Below are 19,715 nucleotides of genomic sequence, written 5' to 3' on the forward strand. Positions count from 1 at the left end.
GCATTTATGGCAGGAACAGTTGCCATTTATCTTCAGAAGCATCCAAAGGGACTGTCAGTAGACCACCCTGTTGCATATCTGCCACTGTTCCCATTCTTTGTGAACTACACGTGCTTCTTTTGGAGCATCTGTCAGCAGCAGATCTGGACTTTCCAGGGCTTTAATGTTAAGCCATAGAGAAGGTCCTACATCTGTTCCTGTCTTAGTCTTTGAGAGCTCTTTGAGAAGGTCACAATAGTGACCTGCAACTGAGACTCCAATGGCTTCAGCTCCTGTCGCTCCTCTGGTCTGATGCTCTACTGCTTGACACAATACTTGTATCCCTTCTGGTGTCCACTCTTCAGAGGAAGTTGCTGAGTCATAGGATCTCCTGGAAATGGAATCCGCATCTTTGTTCCTGACCCCTGGACAGTATTTCACACTGCAGCAAAACACCAAGGGTGGCTGTTGGATTTTTGAGACACATATAATACTACTTTAGTGTCTTGAGGCGATTATGAATGAAAGAGCAGTTGAAATAGAATAAAATCACACTTTATTTTTTTTTTATCACACCATGGCTTAAAATAACAATGTAAAGCGTATCATGAACAGTTCCATGTAGATAAAACCAGAAATATCAAGCAGAAGTTTAAAGATGTATCATCCTTGTGTTCAGTATCTCTAACTCCAGCTTCTGCCATGTTCTCCTTGTCCTTCTGGAGTCTTTGGGAAGTAGACAGAAGTTACTATTCTTGTCTTACAGCATGCACCTGTTCCAGCTTCTCAGAATGTTCTTATGAGTGTCTGTTTTGGACAGGTGTGTGTTTGTGTATGAGTGTGTGTCCCAGTGAGACTGTCCCTTTAGGGCCTTTTATGAAGCAAGTAAGCGTCATAATTTGGGATCTTGGGACCTTGTATGGCAATCAATACTGCTTAGCAGAGAAATTTCATTGAAGGGAGGGGACGCTACATATATGGTGTTTTTATTGACAGGTACATATGTAACGATTAGAGATGAGCGAATCGAACTAGGCGAAGTGGAATTCGTTTCGAATATTAGGAAAATTTCGATTCGCGACGAATCCGAAAATTAGCATACTTCGGATGCGCGAATCGAAATTTTTCCTAAAATGGCGGCGACATGTGCGGCGACGGAGCGGGGATGTCTGGGAAGGCAAGCAGACAAGGCGCGCAGACCCATAATGCATTCATTCATGACATGTGATCGCATTAGCCAATCAGCAGCCAGCCAGCCAGCCAGCACTGTGTAATGGTCGAGCTATAAATGGTGGCCATTTTAGAATTCTCCATTTGCCTCCAGTCATTCAAGAGAGGCAGAGCTGTCTGTATTGAGGGAGAGAGTTAGGGCCAGAGAAACGTTACTTAGGGCCAGAGAAACGTTACTTAGGGCCAGAGAAACGTTACTTAGGGCCAGAGAAACGTTACTTAGGGCCAGAGAAACGTTACTTAGGGCCAGAGAAACGTTACTTATGGCCACAGAATCGTTACTTGGGGCCACAGAATCGTTACTTGGGGCCACAGAATCGTTACTTGGGGCCACAGAATCGTTACTTGGGGCCACAGAATCGTTACTTGGGGCCACAGAATCGTTACTTGGGGCCACAGAATCGTTACTTGGGGCCACAGAATCGTTACTGAGGGCCACAGAATCGTTACTGAGGGCCACAGAATCGTTACTGAGGGCCACAGAATCGTTACTGAGGGCCACAGAATCGTTACTGAGGGCCACAGAATCGTTACTGAGGGCCACAGAATCGTTACTGAGGGCCACAGAATCGTTACTGAGGGCCACAGAATCGTTACTGAGGGCCACAGAATCGTTACTGAGGGCCACAGAATCGTTACTGAGGGCCACAGAATCGTTACTGAGGGCCACAGAATCGTTACTGAGGGCCACAGAATCGTTACTGAGGGCCACAGAATCGTTACTGAGGGACACACACAGAATCGTTACTGAGGGACACACACAGAATCGTTACTGAGGGACACACACAGAATCGTTACTGAGGGACAGACACAGAATTGTTACTGAGGGACACAGAATTGTTACTGAGGGACAGACACAGAATTGTTACTGAGGGACAGACACAGAATTGTTACTGAGGGACAGACACAGAATTGTTACTGAGGGACAGACACAGAATTGTTACTGAGGGACAGACACAGAATTGTTACTGAGGGACAGACACAGAATTGTTACTGAGGGACAGACACAGAATTGTTACTGAGGGACAGACACAGAATTGTTACTGAGGGACAGACACAGAATTGTTACTGAGGGACAGACACAGAATTGTTACTGAGGGACAGACACAGAATTGTTACTGAGGGACAGACACAGAATTGTTACTGAGGGACAGACACAGAATTGTTACTGAGGGACAGACACAGAATTGTTACTGAGGGACAGACACAGAATTGTTACTGAGGGACAGACACAGAATTGTTACTGAGGGACAGACACAGAATTGTTACTGAGGGACAGACACAGAATTGTTACTGAGGGACAGACACAGAATTGTTACTGAGGGACAGACACAGAATTGTTACTGAGGGACAGACACAGAATTGTTACTGAGGGACAGACACAGAATTGTTACTGAGGGACAGACACAGAATTGTTACTGAGGGACAGACACAGAATTGTTACTGAGGGACACAGAATTGTTACTGAGGGACACAGAATTGTTACTGAGGGACACAGAATTGTTACTGAGGGACACAGAATTGTTACTGAGGGACACAGAATTGTTACTCAGGGACACATAATCGTTGAATTAAAGAGTATGTAAGACAACATGCAGAGGAGTGGCAGAGGAGGCAATGTTTTAGGAGCGAGCAGACGTGGCAGCAGAGGAAGGGGTCGAGGCAGCACTAGTCGCAGCCAGAGGCCATTGCTCCCGGTGTCATCCAGCGGTCGTGTCTCCACCGACAACCCTGCCGTCATCGATTGGTTGGCTCGGTCGTCTTCCTCCTCCCAGGTCACCTCTGACACCTACAGCCAACAGTCGGTGGGTACGTCAGACACAACCGTTAGTTGGCATGGCCCGGGAGCAAGCCCACTGAAATCACGTGTCCTCGACCTGCCCCTGTCCTTTGGTGTTCCCTCACCAAGCGAAGTATCGCATGCTGTGGGCTCAGCCCCACTGTACAGTGAGGAAGAGCTAACAGAGGGCGGTCAGGAACGGGGGGAGACATCCGCCTCTTCAGCAGCCAGGCAACGAAGTAGTGGCGAGGAGAGTGGCTCGGTAGCCGGTCTAGAGACAGGTCTGTCTCCTGACCCACACGCAGCCGAGGGGGCTAGTAGTGAGGCGGAGACCCTAATTGATGATGATGAGGCTGATCGCACTTGGCAGCCTCGTCGTCATCAGGCTATTGCTTCCGCATCATCAGGAGAAGAGGGTGGCAGCTTGGCAGCGAGCAAAACAGTCGGTGGGTTGCCCAGGAGGCAGCAGGGTCGCAGCAGTGTCAGTGGAGGCAAACGGCCACGGAGTAGAGCACCAGCTCCACTGCAGCCTACCACCACGGCCAGTAGTGGTGCCGGTGTGCACAGAGGAAGTAGCAGTCAGCCAGCGAGGAGTAGCGGGGGCAAAGTTTCCTACTCGGCGGTGTGGCAATTTTTCGTCAAGCCGCCCGAGGAAGTAAACATAGCCGTATGTCGACTATGTGGCCAGAAAGTCAAGCGTGGCCAGGGGGCCCATGTTGGGACTACAGCGTTCCGTCAGCATATGCAGCGTCGCCATTCGGTGGCCTGGGAAAACCGTGATAAAGATACGGCGGTTCTGCCTGCCCCAGCCCAGGGTTCCATTTTGTCATAGGGTGCTGGCAGATTACGGGCCTCCCATTGCTGCTGCCAGGCCTTAATCTGCCATGGGCCCCTGTACCGCCTCCTCATGCTGCTGCCAGGTCCACAGTGTCTCATGGGTCCCTGTACCGCCTCCCATTGCTGCTGTCTCCATCGCCACACTCTGCCATGTGCCACTTTCAGGTCTCCTCACACTGCTGGTGGGTTTCCATTTTGTCATAGGGTGCTGTATGGCCTCCCATTGCTGCTGCCAGGCCCGTAATCTGCCATGGGCCCCCGTACCTCCTCCTCATGCTGCTGCCAGGCCCGTAATCTGTCATGGGCCCCTGTTGTCGCTTGTTGGCATCTTCCGCTCGTTCAGATGCTCCTTCTCCTGCTACTCCTCTTCACGGATTCCGTCAGCAGTCTTTCTTGGAATCCGTTTCCAAGAGACAACAGTTTGCGAGCACGCACCCGACGGTGCAGAAGCTGAACGTCCTCCTGTCCAAGTTGCTGCTGCCAGGCTCGTAATCTGTCATGCGCCCCTGTACCGCCTCCTCATGCTGCTGCCAGGCCCGTAATCTGTCATGGGCCTCTGTACCGCCTCCTCATGCTGCTGCCAGGTCCAGAGTGTGTCATGGGCCCCTGTACGGCCTCCCATTGCTGCTGCCAGGCCCGTAATCTGCCATGGGCCCCCGTACCGCCTCCTCATGCTGCTGCCAGGTCCACAGTGTCTCATGGGTCCCTGTACGGCCTCCCATTGCTGCTGTCTCCATCGCCACACTCTGCCATGTGCCACTTTCAGGTCTCCTCACACTGCTGGTGGGTTCCATTTTGTCATAGGGTGCTGTATGGCCTCCCATTGCTGCTGCCTCCACCGCCACACTGTGGCTCCACACTCTGGTTTTGGCCCCGTGACTGCCCAAATGAGTGAAGTGTGCGGTGATTCTAAGATCGACGGCACTCATCTGCATGTCATACTGACTGATAGTATTATTTCTCTTCCCCAGCAGACTCCAAGGGCATTTAAATTAAAGGTACAGTGTTCTGCACTAATATAAAGGCTCTCTGAAGCCTAGAAACACCCTTTTAGAAGTTAAATTCGCAGCGAATATATTCGACTCGAATCGAAATTTTTTCACGAATTCGCCGATTCAGTCGAATTGAATTTTTGAATAATTCACTCATCTCTAGTAACGCTCATAATAAGCTGGTGATGTAACTTCAGCTTACTCATATTTAAATATTATAAATTAAGAACGTATCTTTACAACATCACAATAATGTTGTATAACCACAAATTTACGTATGTAACAATATTACCAACTTATAAAACATAAGCTAAATACATACAGATACTATTAGAATACATTATGTAATTCTATTTTGAGTCACTTCTAACACCCTTGACATTTTATTCCAGAGTCCTCTAACCAGATATGCCCTATTATAGAATACTTAGCTCTAAGCTGGTTAATTCAGCTATCTCCAGTCTCAACTTGTATCTGAAGAACTTAACACTATCACTGACTCAAGGTGACCATTCACACATTTTAATATTAATTATGATTAATCATAAAAAACAAATATTTTGCAAGCTTGCCATCAATATAAGTGCCAAATAATAAATTTGATATCATTAATATTTATCAGTGGCCAACCATCTATGTCCAGTGGCGTCCGCCTTAGCTGGGTAAGTATATATGTGAGTGGGTTATTTTGAGTTTTGACCACAAAGTCTGCACTACAAGAGTAATCATTCAGTTTATCCACCACTGCCCACATCAGAGGTTGTGGGTGGGATAGTTCTCAGCAGGGGTGAGGCTTCAGCTCACATAGGCAACAGGTTGTAGGTTTTCACCATGCTCTTGGTATAACACTCTGCCTAGCCCACCTTGACTGGCATTAACATGAAGTTCATCAGATTTGGTTGGATCAGCATAGGCTAGAACAGGGGCACTAGTTAAGTTCCCCTTCCACTGATGGAAGGCTTGCTCACACTGGTCAGTCCATTGCTCTTCTACTGATTTTCATGGATTCCTGTGTCCTTCAGTATGTTTGACTAGTTTTAGGGAGTCTGGGTCGTTGTCCTCACCGTTTCAACAACTCATTGAGGGGCTGAGCTATCTTGTGAAGTCCCTTGACAAATCTTCCATAGTATGAGCAGAACAGCAGGAATGACCTAAGTTCTGTCACATTGGCTAGGAGGTGACAGAATCCAGTTTCTGGGGGGTCAGTGCATACTCCCTCAGCTGAGACATGTGTGAAGTAGGTGGTGGAGGGCTGGTAGAACTGGTACTTCTCTAGGGACAACTTCAACCCTTGGTCCTGAAGTCTCTTCAGCACCTTCTGTAGGCACTCTTCATGCTCTTTTAGCATCCTGCCAAAGACAAGGTTGTCTAGATACACCAGAAATTTGATCAGCTTCATGTCCCATACTGTCTTTTCCATTCATCTCTGGATGGCTGCTGGAGCCCCTGTCAGGCCATGGGGCATTCTGTCAAGTTTGAAGAACCCTAGTGAACAGATGAAGGTTGTCTTCTGTCTTTTGGAAGTATGTGGATCTGGTAGTACTCGCTCTTCAGGTTTTGTACACTGAGCCACTTCACCCCCAACAGACTTTTGTAGAGCATCTGCTATACAAGGTGCGGTATACTGATTGAGGAGGTTTCTCCTGTTTGAGTGTGCAGTAGTCAATAAAAATCCCACAGGAACCATTCTTCTTCCTCACCACCACTCTGGGTGAAGCATAAAGGCTGAGTGACTCTCGAATGATGCCCATCCTCTTTAATTCTGTCAGTTACTCATGGAGATCTTCTAGATCACGCAATGGAATCCTCTGAGCCCTTTCTTAGCATGGTTAGTCTTCCTGAAGACAAATTTGTTTTTGGGCACTCTGCACACCCCATATAAAACTCGCTATTCGAAAATATCACCCCCCATCCTAAAAGATCCTTCCACCTAGGTAAGAGCAGGGTGTTCTGCAGGTAGAACCTCTCTATGGGACAATCTGTGGGTGAGATTGGGGTAGCTGGATTTACCTGTCCTAGCAGCATTCAGGCCCATAATTCTACTGGTGAATCAGTGATGTTGTGAACACTGACTGGAATTTTCCCATGATGCCTGAGAGTCTTTGGATCTCCTCTGCTATTTCTCTGTTTCTTTAGAATTGGAGATGGCTGTTGGAGGTGGGCACCTGGTTACAGCATGGTGCTGGCTTTCAAGCTTCTGTGGGCTTGTACATACTTGGCTGTAGTGTCCCAGTCCTCCGCAGATGAAACAAATTGCTTGACTTGCTGGCTTCCCAGCAGGTACAGTTTTAGGGCTGATTGGGCCCTGGAACACTTTTGCTAAGCAATATAGTAACTCTGTCAAAACAAAAACCCCACAAGGATTGAGCACCTCGGAGTCTACAAAAGCAGTTTTATTAAATAATTGGACATATAAAAAAAAAGTATGAAAACATTATGGTATATACCCGCTACCCACCATGGGGAGTCTCACCACCCTACCACACACCTCCCCTCGCCACTCCAAAACTCCCCAGCTGACCCACACCCCACTCCAAATAGACCCAGAACCCTACCCTGCCCCTACTTCCATCCTAAAAACCCTAGTCCCTGTTCCTTTCACACTTACACTTATACACTTGTATATTCTGCATGGCTCCAAGCATGTTATACAAGAGCTGGGTCCCAACTATATAGTACTCATTGCTAGCATATAGCAATAAAGCAGGTACTAAACCTTTGGCTCATTGTGGCTGAGTGTTTTCAAATCAGCGCAAAATAGCATGCACTATGCTATACCAGGCATTTATGTCTGTCTATGGCAACAATGATATGAAGGTCCGATAGTCTCTCCAAACATATGCCCCGATGTTCCAGCCAGGTCCTGCCTACTTATAGTAGATGTCCTCCTGTGTATAGTAGTTGATTGACCAATGATTTGGAGTAGTCTGTGGGAGTAATACTGTGGCAGGCACCATAGTGCTCAAATTACATATAAACAATCTCACCACGTCTTGCTGGTGTGCCAAGGCTCTTCCTTACATGGTATATCCGAAATAAGCCGTGTCCATAATGTAGTCAGGCTGCAATTTCAGTGTATCCTGCTGCAGCAATAGCGCGCTCTGTGCAGGTCGTGGATGCTGTTGTGCACTCTGGCATCACTACTGGGCTTCAGACCATGGAGGAGTAGAAAACATTGCCTACATGTTTCACTCCTCCCACTTACCAAAGCTTCCTCAGGGCCTAGTTAGGGATTGGTCGGGATTGGCTAACACTGTATATTCCCAGGTGTCAAAACTCTGTTCCTCCTCCAGGGTGTTAATTTATAGGGGCTCAAAGTGTGTGTGTGTGTGTGTGTGTGTGTATATCTATCTATGTATATATCTATCTATATCTCTATCTATCTATCTATCTATATCTCTATCTATCTATCTATATCTCTATCTATCTATCTATATCTCTATCTATCTATCTATATCTCTATCTATCTATCTATATCTCTATCTATCTATCTATATCTCTATCTATCTATATCTCTATCTATCTATATCTCTACCACATCACACTCTTTCCCCTGCAACTCCAGCACCCCCCAGCTGACCCACACTCCACTCCAAATAGACCCGAAACCTTACCCTGTCCCTACTTCTCTCCTAATAACCCTAGTTCCCCCTCCCTCTCAGATGGATAGTTGAAAATCTAATTATCCTGCTACTGGAAGAGACACCACTATAGTCTGTATAAATGATGAAGTAGTCTCAGTGAAAGCCAGTTGGCAATAATGACAGGTGATACACCTAGGGCCTGATTTGTCACCGAGAAATCCCTAAGAAGGGGTATTGATTTGTAGGTGTGAAGGCGAGAATCACCCCGTACCTCTTATTTCTTCACTGGGTAGTGTGATTTATATATTTATATATATATATATACTGTGTATATATATATATATATATATACATACATACATACATACATACATACATACAGTCATGGCCGAAATTGTTGGCACCCTTGATATTTCTCCAGGAAATCATGTATTTCTCACGAAACGTATTGCATTAACACATGTTTTGCTATACACATGTTTATTCCCTTTGTGTGTATTGGGACAAAACAAAAAAAGGGAGGAAAGAAAGCAAATTCGACATAATGTCACACAAACCTCCAAAAATGGGCTGGACAAAAGTATTGGCACCCTTTCACAACTGCGGATAAATAAGAATGTTACAAGCATGTGATGCTCCTGTAAACTCACCTGGGGCAAGTAACAGGTGTGGGCAATATAGAAATCACACCTGAAAGCAGATAAAAAGGAGAGACGTTCACTTAACCTTTGCATTGTGTGTCTGTCTGTGCCACACTAAGCATGGACAACAGAAAGAGGAGACGAGAACTGTCTGAGGACCTGAGAACCAAAATTGTGGCAAAATATCAACAATCTCAAGGTTACAAGTCCATCTCCAGAGAACTAGATTTGCCTTTGTCCACAGTGCGCAACATTATCAAGAAGTTTGCAACCCATGGCACTGTAGCTAATCTCCCTGGTCGTGGACGGATGAGGAAAATTGATGAAAGATTGCAACGCAGAATAGTCCGGATGGTGGATAAGCAGCCCCAAACATGTTCCAAAGACATTCAAGCTGTCCTGCAGGCTCAGGGAGCATCAGTGTCAGCGCGAACTATCCGTCGACATTTAAATGAAATGAAACGCTATGGCAGGAGACCCAGGAGGACCCCACTGCTGACACAGAGACATAAAAAAGCAAGACTACAGTTTGCCAAAATGTACTTGAGTAAGCCAAAAGCCTTCTGGGAAAACGTCTTGTGGACAGATGAGACCAAGATAGAGCTTTTCGGTAAAGCACATCATTCTACTGTTTACCGAAAACGGAATGAGGCCTACAAAGAACAAAACACAGTACCTACGGTAAAATATGGTGGAGGTTCAATGATGTTTTGGGGTTGTTTTGCTGCCTCTGGCACTGGGTGCCTTGACTGTGTGCAAGGCATCATGAAATCTGAGGATTACCAAAGGATTTTGGGTCGCACTGTAGGGCCCAGTGTCAGAAAGCTGGGTTTGCGTCCAAGATCCTGGGTCTTCCAGCAGGACAATGACCCCAAACATACGTCAAAAAGCACTCAGAAATGGATGGCAAAGAAGCGCTGGAGAGTTCTGAAGTGGCCAGCAATGAGCCCAGATCTAAATCCCATTGAACACCTGTGGAGAGATCTTAAAATTGCTGTTGGGAAAAGGTGTCCTTCCAATAAGAGAGACCTGGAGCTGTTTGCAAAGGAAGAGTGGTCCAAAATTCCGGGTGAGAGGTGTCAGAAGCTTATTGATGGTTATAGGAAGCGACTGATTTCAGTTATGTTTTCCAAAGGGTGTGCAACCAAATATTAAGTTAAGGGTGCCAATACTTTTGTCCAGCCCATTTTTGGGGTTTTGTGTGACATTATGTCATATTTGCTTTTCTGCCTCTGTTTTATATTTGTTCCAATACATACAAAGGGAATAAACATGTGTATAGCAAAACATGTGTTAATGCAATACCTTTTTTGTGTGAAATACTTGATTTTCAGGAAAAATATCAAGGGTGCCAACAATTTCGGCCATGACTGTACATACATACACACACACACACACACACACACACATACACACATACACACATACATATATATATATATACATACATACACACATCTGTTGGGTTTCTGTATTCTCACTGGGATGATTTGCCCTCACTTTCTGTCCCAGTGTAGCAAGATGATGCAAGGAAATCTTTTCAATGGGAGTCTTCGTTGGTTTTGTCTGATGCAAGTGAGATGAATTTTTAAATGCTGTTAACACAAGTTTTACAGCTATTTTAGGCATGTTTCCCATCATCCATGCAGAATAATAAAAAATTGAGTGGTTTATCAAATGTTAGGGAAGTGGCACTCTACAAGAAAATGTTCCCCAGAGCTTAACGAATGTGGTGAAATTTCACTTTGCAAAGAATACCCAATCATGTTCAAAGAAAAAATATATATTTTTGCTTGCATCTGATGGGATGATGGAAATCAGCAGAGTCACCTCATTCCGTAAGCTCTGGGGCAAATTCCCTTGCAAAGAAAACTGTCTATTTAACTTTTACATCCATGAAGTGGGGCTTGGGTAGTACTAACATAGAGATCAAATCCAGTAATTTTGAGTTGGGCTAACACAGGGGTGGGCAAACTTTTTGACTTGAGGGCCGCAATGGGTTCATATATTGGACCCGGGGGCCGGACTAGCTGCTGGCCGGCCCAGCCACTACCATGCCATCCATAGTAAGTATAGTAATATTCCCCCATAGTAAGCATAGTAATTCATCCCCCCTATAGTAATTCATCCCCCCTATAGTAATTCATCCCCCCCTATAGTAATTCATCCCCCCCTATAGTAATTCATCCCCCATATAGTAATTCATCCCCCATATAGTAATTCATTCCCCATATTGTGTCAATTCACTTACCTTTGCTCCGCGCGTTCCTCTCGCCGTGTTCCCGCGCCGTTCCGGTCTTCAGGGCGGACTGTGAGAGGAGAGGAGTTCGTCACGCTGCCCCACCTACATCCTGACAGCCAATGTTTGCCACGGTCCGCGGGCCGGATTAAAAGGTCCGCCGGGCCGTAGTTTGCCCATTGCTGGGCTAACAGAATACGAAAAGTTAGATCTGTGTGTTTACTAGATCGCTGGTGCAATGCAGGTCTCCTGCAGACCTATCAGTATACAGTTGCAAGAAAAAGTATGTGAACCCCTTGGGATTACGTGGAGTTTTGCATGAATTGGGCATAAAATGTGCTCTGAACGTCATCTAAGTCACAACAATAGAAGAACAGTCTGCTGAACATAATACTACACAAACATTAGATGTTGCCATGGTTTAATTGCACATAACATGTAAACATTCACAGTGCAGTGAGGAAAAAGTATGTGAGGCCCTAGCTTAATGACTTCTCCCAGAGCTAATTGGAGCCAGGAGTGAGCCAACCTTGACTCCAATCAGTGTGATGATATTGGATGTGTTGCTGACAGCTGTCCTGCCCTTAAAAAAACACACACCTGTTTGGGTTTACTGGTTTCAAGAAGCACTGTCTGATGTGAACCATGCCTTGCAGAAAAGAGCTCTCAGAAGACCTACGATCAAGAATTGTTGACTTGCATGAAGCTGGAAAGGGTTACAAAAGTATCTCCAAAAGCCTTGATGTTCATGTGTCCACAGTAAGACAGACTGTCTACAAATGGAGAAAGTTTAGCACTGTTGCTACTCTCCCTAGGTGTGGTCGTCCTGTAAAAATGACTGCAAGAGCACAGCGCAAAATGCTGCATGAGGTAAAGAAGAATCCCAGAGTGTCAGCTAAAGACCTACAGAAATCTCTGGCACATGCTAACATTTTTGTTGACACATCTACAATAAAGAAAACATTAAACAAGAATGGAGTACATGGGAGGACACCACGGAGGAAGCCATTGCTGTCCAAAAAAATATTGCAGCATGTTTGAAGTTTGCAAAAGAGCACCTGGATGTTCCACAGCACTACTAGTAAAATATACTGTGGACAGATGAAACCAAGATTGAGTTGTTTGGGAAGAACACACAACACTATGTGTGGAGAAAAAAAGGCACAGCACACCAACATCAAAACCTGATCCCCACTGTAAAACATGGCGGAGGGAGCATCATGGTTTGGGGCTGCTTTGCTGCCTCAGGGCCTGGACGGATTGTTGTCATTGATGGGAAAATGAATTCCAGAGTTTATCAAGACAGGAAAACGTACGACCATCTGTCCGCCGACTGAAGCTCCGCAGAGGATGGGTGATGCAACAGGACAATGACCCAAAGCATACAAGTAATTCAACAAAACAATGGTTGCAACAGCACAGAATACGCCTTCTGGAGTGGCCCAGTCAGAGTCCTGACCTCAACCCGATTGAAATGCTGTGGCATGACCTTAAGAGAGCGATTCACACCAGACATCCCAAGAATATTGCTACACTGAAACAGTTTTGTGAAGAGTGGTCCAAAATTACTCCAGATCGTTGTGCAGGTCTGATCTGCAACTACAGGAAACGTTTGGTTGAGGTTATTGCTGCCAAAGGAGGGTCAACCAGTTATTAAGTCCAAAGGTTCACATACTTTTTCCTCCCTGCACTGTGAATGTTTACATGTTATGTGCAATTAAACCATGGCAACATCTAATGTTTGTGTAGTATTATGTTCAGCAGACTGTGTTCTTCTATTGTTGTGACTTAGATGACGTTCAGAGCACATTTTATGCCCAATTCATGCAAAACTCCACGTAATCCCAAGGGGTTCACATACTTTTTCTTGCAACTGTATCTGCTTGCCCGTACAGGATGTGAGCATTTTTGTGTGTGTATATATTATATTATTTACAACTAAAACCTGTTTTAACACATATTGTTGCTTTTTGTAATATTTTTCCTGGCTAGGTGTAAGTATGCTGGGAAAGACATTTATTTGTTTGCTCTGTTCAAAGTCCTTTCATATGCACCTTGCTCTGAAAGCTAGTTATAAATTGGGGTTGTTATATTATATACACTATCAGTTTATTAACAGATTTAATTCTGCATTAAACTTCTCAGATAGTGGCTCTGGCTGCCCGGGATTTCAGTCGTGCCAAGGAATTTGCAGAAAACCATGGAATACCAAAAGTATACATGTCCTATGAAGAGCTTGCCAGTGATCCTGACATTGGTAAGTACATATCCCAACTTTCTGAGACACCTTTTAGCACATAACATGTAGACAAAGGACACCATTCTGTTATGCATTCCATAAATAAGGAATATGCAGAAAATATGATTATTTAAACCCAACAAGTATATTTTTCATTAGTACTTTTCCTTTATGCTGGATTTACAAAATAACACTCAGTATTTTAAAGGTTGGATCAACGGTTTAACAATATAATTTTTGATAGATAAATAGTACATTTGGTATAGAGGTCTTTACATCAGACCAAAAAGAATGAAACCTGAGGCGGAAAGAGGGACAGAAAAATTTAATTTCAATTTGTTCAGACCTTTTGCTTAGCTTACAAGACACTGGTCCCCAATATGCCAAAATACATTGTAGCCAGTACTAACTTTACTTTCTTTAGATTTAGCAGTTGCTTTCAGTATATGTACATAGTCCCTGGTTCCTTAAAGTTTTCTTCCATCTTCTAATGACTTTTATTTTTGTAAATCAAGTAAATGCTGAAAATGAATATTTAATGTTCTTATATCCAGCCAGCAGTTTGGAGTTCTCAGATTAATTTCAGATGCTTTCCAGATTCTTTTTATATCTTGTTGTAAAGGGTCACTTGTTTACAAAGCTGAATAGGCCAAGTAGAAATGTAGAAGCACGTGTAAAGTTGAAGCAGTGACCGTTTTTTCTTATTTTCTTTCTATTCAAACTGTTCCATTTAAGGTTTCAATCAGAAGTGTTTGAAAGGAAACCAGTTTTTTGCAACCCCTTCATTACAAATCCTATAGTGCTGTGGGAAATGTGTAATGATTACATTTTTGACAAAACCAATATAGTGTACTTAACCTGTTCAGGCCACACATATGAGGCATCATGAAGACAGACCTTCTTTCCAGGTGCCACATATACTGTATGTGCACCTGTGTTTTGTGCTGGAAGCTTGTTTCATAGCATGTTCCCTGCACATAGACTGAGAGCGACCGCTCAACCAACAGCTCTGGGTCCCGTACGATCGAGCGCCAGGACGGCTGCCTCCCATGATCACTGTGATAGCCTGTGATTGACTACCATGGCGAGACCTATTCCACCTTTCTCCTAACCAAAGGATAGGAATGTAACAAAAAGTAAATATAGAATAACTAGCTTAGAATTTGATCAAGCTTGGGCTCAGGGTTGGGGGTCAGAACCAGTGTATTTTTGGTAGGATTAAAGAAAATTTAGTGTCAGAGTGTCTGTCTGTTTTTAGGTAAGAAAAAAAAGCAAAATGTGCACAAATGTTTCTTGCTCTAACAGATGCACCCATATGTAGTATTGCCATGATTGACAGGAAAATAATTTTATTTTGCTGTTTTTGTGGGGTCATGGTAATGGAAAGAACTACTGTATACAGCTAAAATAAAAAAAAAATGTTTTACTATCTTGGGCCAGTTTTACATTTATAGAAACAAAATCAGGAGATACTGTATCTAATAACATTTGCCAACTTTGAAAGACTACATTCAGGTTTTAAGGGTCTGTTTTATCTTTCATCAGGAAGTGGTTAAAGAAAAGTAAATCAGAATTACCAAAAACATTTTAGTTTCTGACCTGTCTATATACTTGGTTACATGGTTTATAACATTGAAAAAAGACACAGGTCCATCCAGTTTAACCTAATGATGGTGTGAACTTTATTCCTTAACAATTGCCATAGCACTTTGTTTACTTCCTGAAGAACACATCTAAACTTTTTTTTGTGTGGACACTCAGCTAGTACCACTTCCCGGGGGAGGGAGTTCCACATTTTTACTATTCTAATAGTAAAGAGCTCTTTCCGCAATCAAGGTTAAACCTCCTTCTAACCTTGGATTGTGGCAATATGTCCTCTTCAGGGACCTTAGATAAAACCGTTTATTACAGTTACTGGAGTCACCTTGATATATTTGTACATAGTAATCATATCCCCTCTTAGGCACCTTCTCCAGAGCGAACAACTACTCTATGTAATCGATCCTCATAGCTGAGGTCAACTATCCCCTTATTAATTTTGTTGCCTATCAATTAACTGTAATTTTTTTTTTTCTTCAAAAAAGTCTTTCTTGAAGATTGGTGACTAAAACTGAATTGCATATTCGAGGTGAGGCCAAACCAGTGTTTTGTAAAGGGGTAAAATTATTGATTTTAGTTATTGATCCTCAATTGTTAATGCATGAGAGTATTTTGCTAGCTTTGTGGGCTGTGGCTTGCTAGGTTTGTGATCTACAAGCGCCACCTTTTTCCATCACTATTTCTCCTTGGAAGCCCCCTCTTAATGTGTAATTTGCATGTATATTTTTGGCACTCAAATGCATAATCTTTCTCAGTATTGAATCTTGTCTGCTATGTAGCTGCCCAACCCCTATTTTGTCAAGGTCTTCCTGAAATGATGCTATATCCTGTGTCCGTTTATATCCCTGCATAATTTTGGTATCATTAGCAAACACTGAAGTTGAGCTCCTGATTACAACCTTTTTATATCTTTAATAACTAAATTAAACCACATTGGCAACAAGACAGAAGCCTGGAGCACACCACTCAAGACGTTGAACCATTCAGAGAATTAATCATTTATTATTACTCTCTGGTCTCATTCATGTAATCAGTTTCCGAGCCATGTACATCCGATTTCCTCAACTCCAAGAGATCCTATTTCATAGATTAAACATTCATAAAGTACAGTATTAAATACCTTTTTAAAAATCTAGATAAACTTCATCCACTGGAGTTCTACCACCCAAGTTCTCACTTACTTCCTCAAAGAAAGAGAACAGGTTGGTCTAACAACAATTCATAAATTCATGTTGATTATACCTTATCAGAGAAAGAACTAAGTAATGGCACATAGGGGGACAATGCTACTGGGTGTTCAAAAAATAATGGCTCTAAAGTTATACCAGACACTTTCACCCCCTTCTGCCCAGGCCAATTCTCAGCTTTTAGCGCTGATGCACTTTGAATGACAATTGCGCGGTCATGCAACACTGTACCCAAATTACATTTTTATAATTTTTTTTCAGACAGAGCTTTCTTTTGGTGGTATTTAATAACCACTGGGTTTTTTTTTATTTTTGCAGAACAAATGAAGAAAAAGGGCTGAAATTAAAAGAAACAAAAAAAACTTTTTTTCTTGTTTCTGTTCTGAAAATTAGCAAAGAAGTACATTTTCTTCTTCACTGATTGTGCTTTGATGAGTCTGCAGTGATGAAGCTGCACTGATAAGGCGGCACTGATATGCTGCACTGATGGAACTGCACTGATCATCAGGGAAACGAAGAAAACAAAATTCATAGAGGTGTGGGTGCTGTGTCCATCAATTAACTCAGACAAAGGGAGATTACGGTGTGTAACAAAAAATCCCGGTTTCTCTTTTTTTCATTGACGGACACAGCGACCTCCATTCTCAACCATAGCGACGTCTTGAAGCAGTGCCAAAGGGTGAGGTGTGGGAAAAATCAAGACCAAAACCAGGCCAACAGGAGCTCAATAGGAACACAGGAGCCCAACCAGAAAACAACCCCCAAAGAAAACCGAAACCTCAACCAACTGTCCGCATTACTGTGTGGCCAAAACATGCATCTGAAGATGCCAAGACATCCACCTTGTAAAATTTTGTAAAGGTGTGCACAGATGACCAGGTAGCCACCTTGCAGATTTGAGACACAGATGCCTGATGACAGAAGGCCCAAGAAGCTTTAAGCGCCCAGGTAGAGTGTACCTTTACAGGAAAGGGAGGAACTCTATCCTTTACAGTGTAAGCTTGAATCACTGTCTGCCGAATCCATCTAGAAATTGTAGCAGAAGACGCTGCCACACCTCTCCTTGGCCAAGCCATAATCACAAAAAGGGAATCCGACCTCCGAAAGGACTCTGTAACAGAAAAATACACTAGAATTGCTCGAACCACATCCAAGGCATACAGAGCGAACTCCTTTAGGATTCAACAGGCGAGGACATAAGGATGGTAGGAAAATATCCTTATTTAAATGAAAGTCAGAGACCACCTTTGGGAGAAAAGGACACAGACAGAGAACCACCTTTTATCTTTGTGCACCACCAAATAAGGAGACCTACAAGACAAGACTGCCAACTCCAACACTTTGTGGGCGGAAATGATGGCCACTAAAAAGGCTACCTTGTAGGACTGGGTTAGCAAGGGAATATCCCTGATATTTTCAAAGGGAGGCTTTTGGAGAACAAATACAACCAGATTCAGATCCCATGGCGGCAACAAGGAGCGCACAAGAGGTACAACATGCCTAAATCCTTGAACAAAAGTACGGATCAAAGAGTGCAGGGCTAGAGGACGTTGAAAGAAAACAGCCCGAGCAGAAACCTGGCCCTTGATGGTACTTAGCGCCAGTTTCTTCTAAACACCCTGTTGCAGAAAACACAAAATTCTAGCCACTGAATAGGAATGAGGAAGAAAAGCACTCCCTCCACCCCCTTCTTTGCTAATTTTTTAAGGATGTCATCCACGGTGGCCCCAAAGAGGCGATCACCCTCGAAGGGCAAATCCATAAGAGCCTTCTTTGATGTCTGGTGTGCAGACCAACATTTAAGCCAAAGCACATATGAAAGCACCACAACTGAAACAGAAAGTTTGGAAAGCAAAGGCCATATCCAGGGATGCATCACACACAAACTTAAGGTCCTGGACCAGCTGGTTCACCAATTCCACATAAGCTGGGGCAACTTATTCCCCCTGAGGCCATGGCGAAGGTGTATGGCCCATTCATTGAGGCTCTGGGACACCAGGGCAGTGGCCAAAACCAGTCGAAGAGCCAAGAAAGCAATAGTGAACTTAATGCAGGCAACTGACTCCACCTTCCTGTCTGCTGGATCCTTAAAGGATGGAGACTCCTCAATCCTTGTAAACAAATGTATCAAAATAAAGAGGATAAGGGAACACCTTCGCCACATGCTGTGACTTGCGCGTTCCAAAGGGGACAGGCCTTCTGCGACCACACCAGAAGCAACCTCCATCTTTAAGGTTTCTCGTACAGAGATAAGTGCATCCACTAGTGCCTTTTTGTGCACAATGGCAGCAGTGGAGGACTCATCCTTACTGTCAGAAGGGTCGGGTAACTCGTCGGCAGGATGTGCGGGCAGGCCTGCGTCTGCAGTGGCAGAGCTGGACTCAGAATCCCATGAAACAGAAGAGGGCGGGGGTCGCTTCTTGCTCCCCTTATGCCCTAACGCCACCTCCAGCCAGGAAACTAGACTCCAGGACCGTTGTCAGTGTGTCAATGGGAACAGAGGTCCCTGATGGGCCCGCAACCTCAAGGGGGGATCAGGTGGGGAAACATGGTCCTGAGGCTCCATCTCTGGAAGGGGACTCACAGGGAAGGCACTGCTAGGCCGACCCACTAGCCACAAGGAACCTCAAACCAAGTAATATAAGACCAGCAGAGAGAGGATACCCAACCAGGACTCACCACCACCAAGGCACGTGCAGAGCTGCCAGCAGTGCCCTCAAAGGAAGCGGGTCGAGAAGCCACATGGAACACACATCCAGCACAGCAGGATGCGCGGGAACAGCTGCCCATGTGATCCACATACGCGGAGGTAGCAAAGAATCTGCTGTGGAACTACAAGAAAAGGGCCGCCAAAACCCCACCCCCCCGAAGCCCAGGCTACTATTGGGCACTGCAGACATCAAAAACATGGCCATCAGACTGTATTACTAAGCTGCTAGCTAGAGGAGGGAAGTCAGAAAATGGCCACCATAGCCCTCCCCCCCCCCCCCCCCCAGAGCCCAGGCACAGCAAGGCCCAATACATTAGAACGGGCTGCTGCAGGGCTGTAAGAAAATGGCTGCCGCTCATTGCAGCAAGGTCTTTGGGAAAATGGCTGCCAGGAAAAGGACACAATAAGCCCAAACCAGCCACAGGACCATGCAGCAGTATCACACAGCACCCACCACCCCCACAGCAAGCCAGGCAAGCAAAACAACTTGTCTGAGCTGGAGGACAGCCTGTTACACAACACCAAGGTAACTGATAGCACCCAGGTGTCCCAGACCAAGATAGGGTGGTGGAGAGGGACCCAGGAGCAAATATGGCAATACAAGGGTTCTGGCAGAGAGGAGGGGACCCTGCAGGGCTGACCATCCCAGGGAGCACCCACACCGCACCCAGAAGGGGGGGGGGGGAGAACGTTACTTA

General features: G+C 44.7%; 1 protein-coding gene across 2 annotated transcripts in view; it reads left to right on the forward strand.

The window, feature by feature from the left end:
* DHDH (dihydrodiol dehydrogenase) overlaps positions 1-19,715 on the forward strand; it is a 136,873-nt gene that overhangs the window by 19,747 nt on the left and 97,411 nt on the right. For both annotated transcript variants that reach the window (XM_089660856.1, XM_089660847.1), the window contains exon 2: positions 13,428-13,539. In XM_089660856.1, coding sequence (XP_089516982.1) covers positions 13,503-13,539 — 37 coding nt within the window. In that variant the 5' untranslated portion in view covers positions 13,428-13,502. The remainder of the gene's footprint in view (positions 1-13,427; positions 13,540-19,715) is intronic.

Source organism: Staurois parvus, unplaced genomic scaffold (assembly GCF_062004578.1).
Source record: "Staurois parvus isolate SC_StPar_1 unplaced genomic scaffold, SC_StPar_1.0 ptg000032l, whole genome shotgun sequence".
Taxonomy (NCBI): Eukaryota; Metazoa; Chordata; class Amphibia; order Anura; family Ranidae; genus Staurois; species Staurois parvus.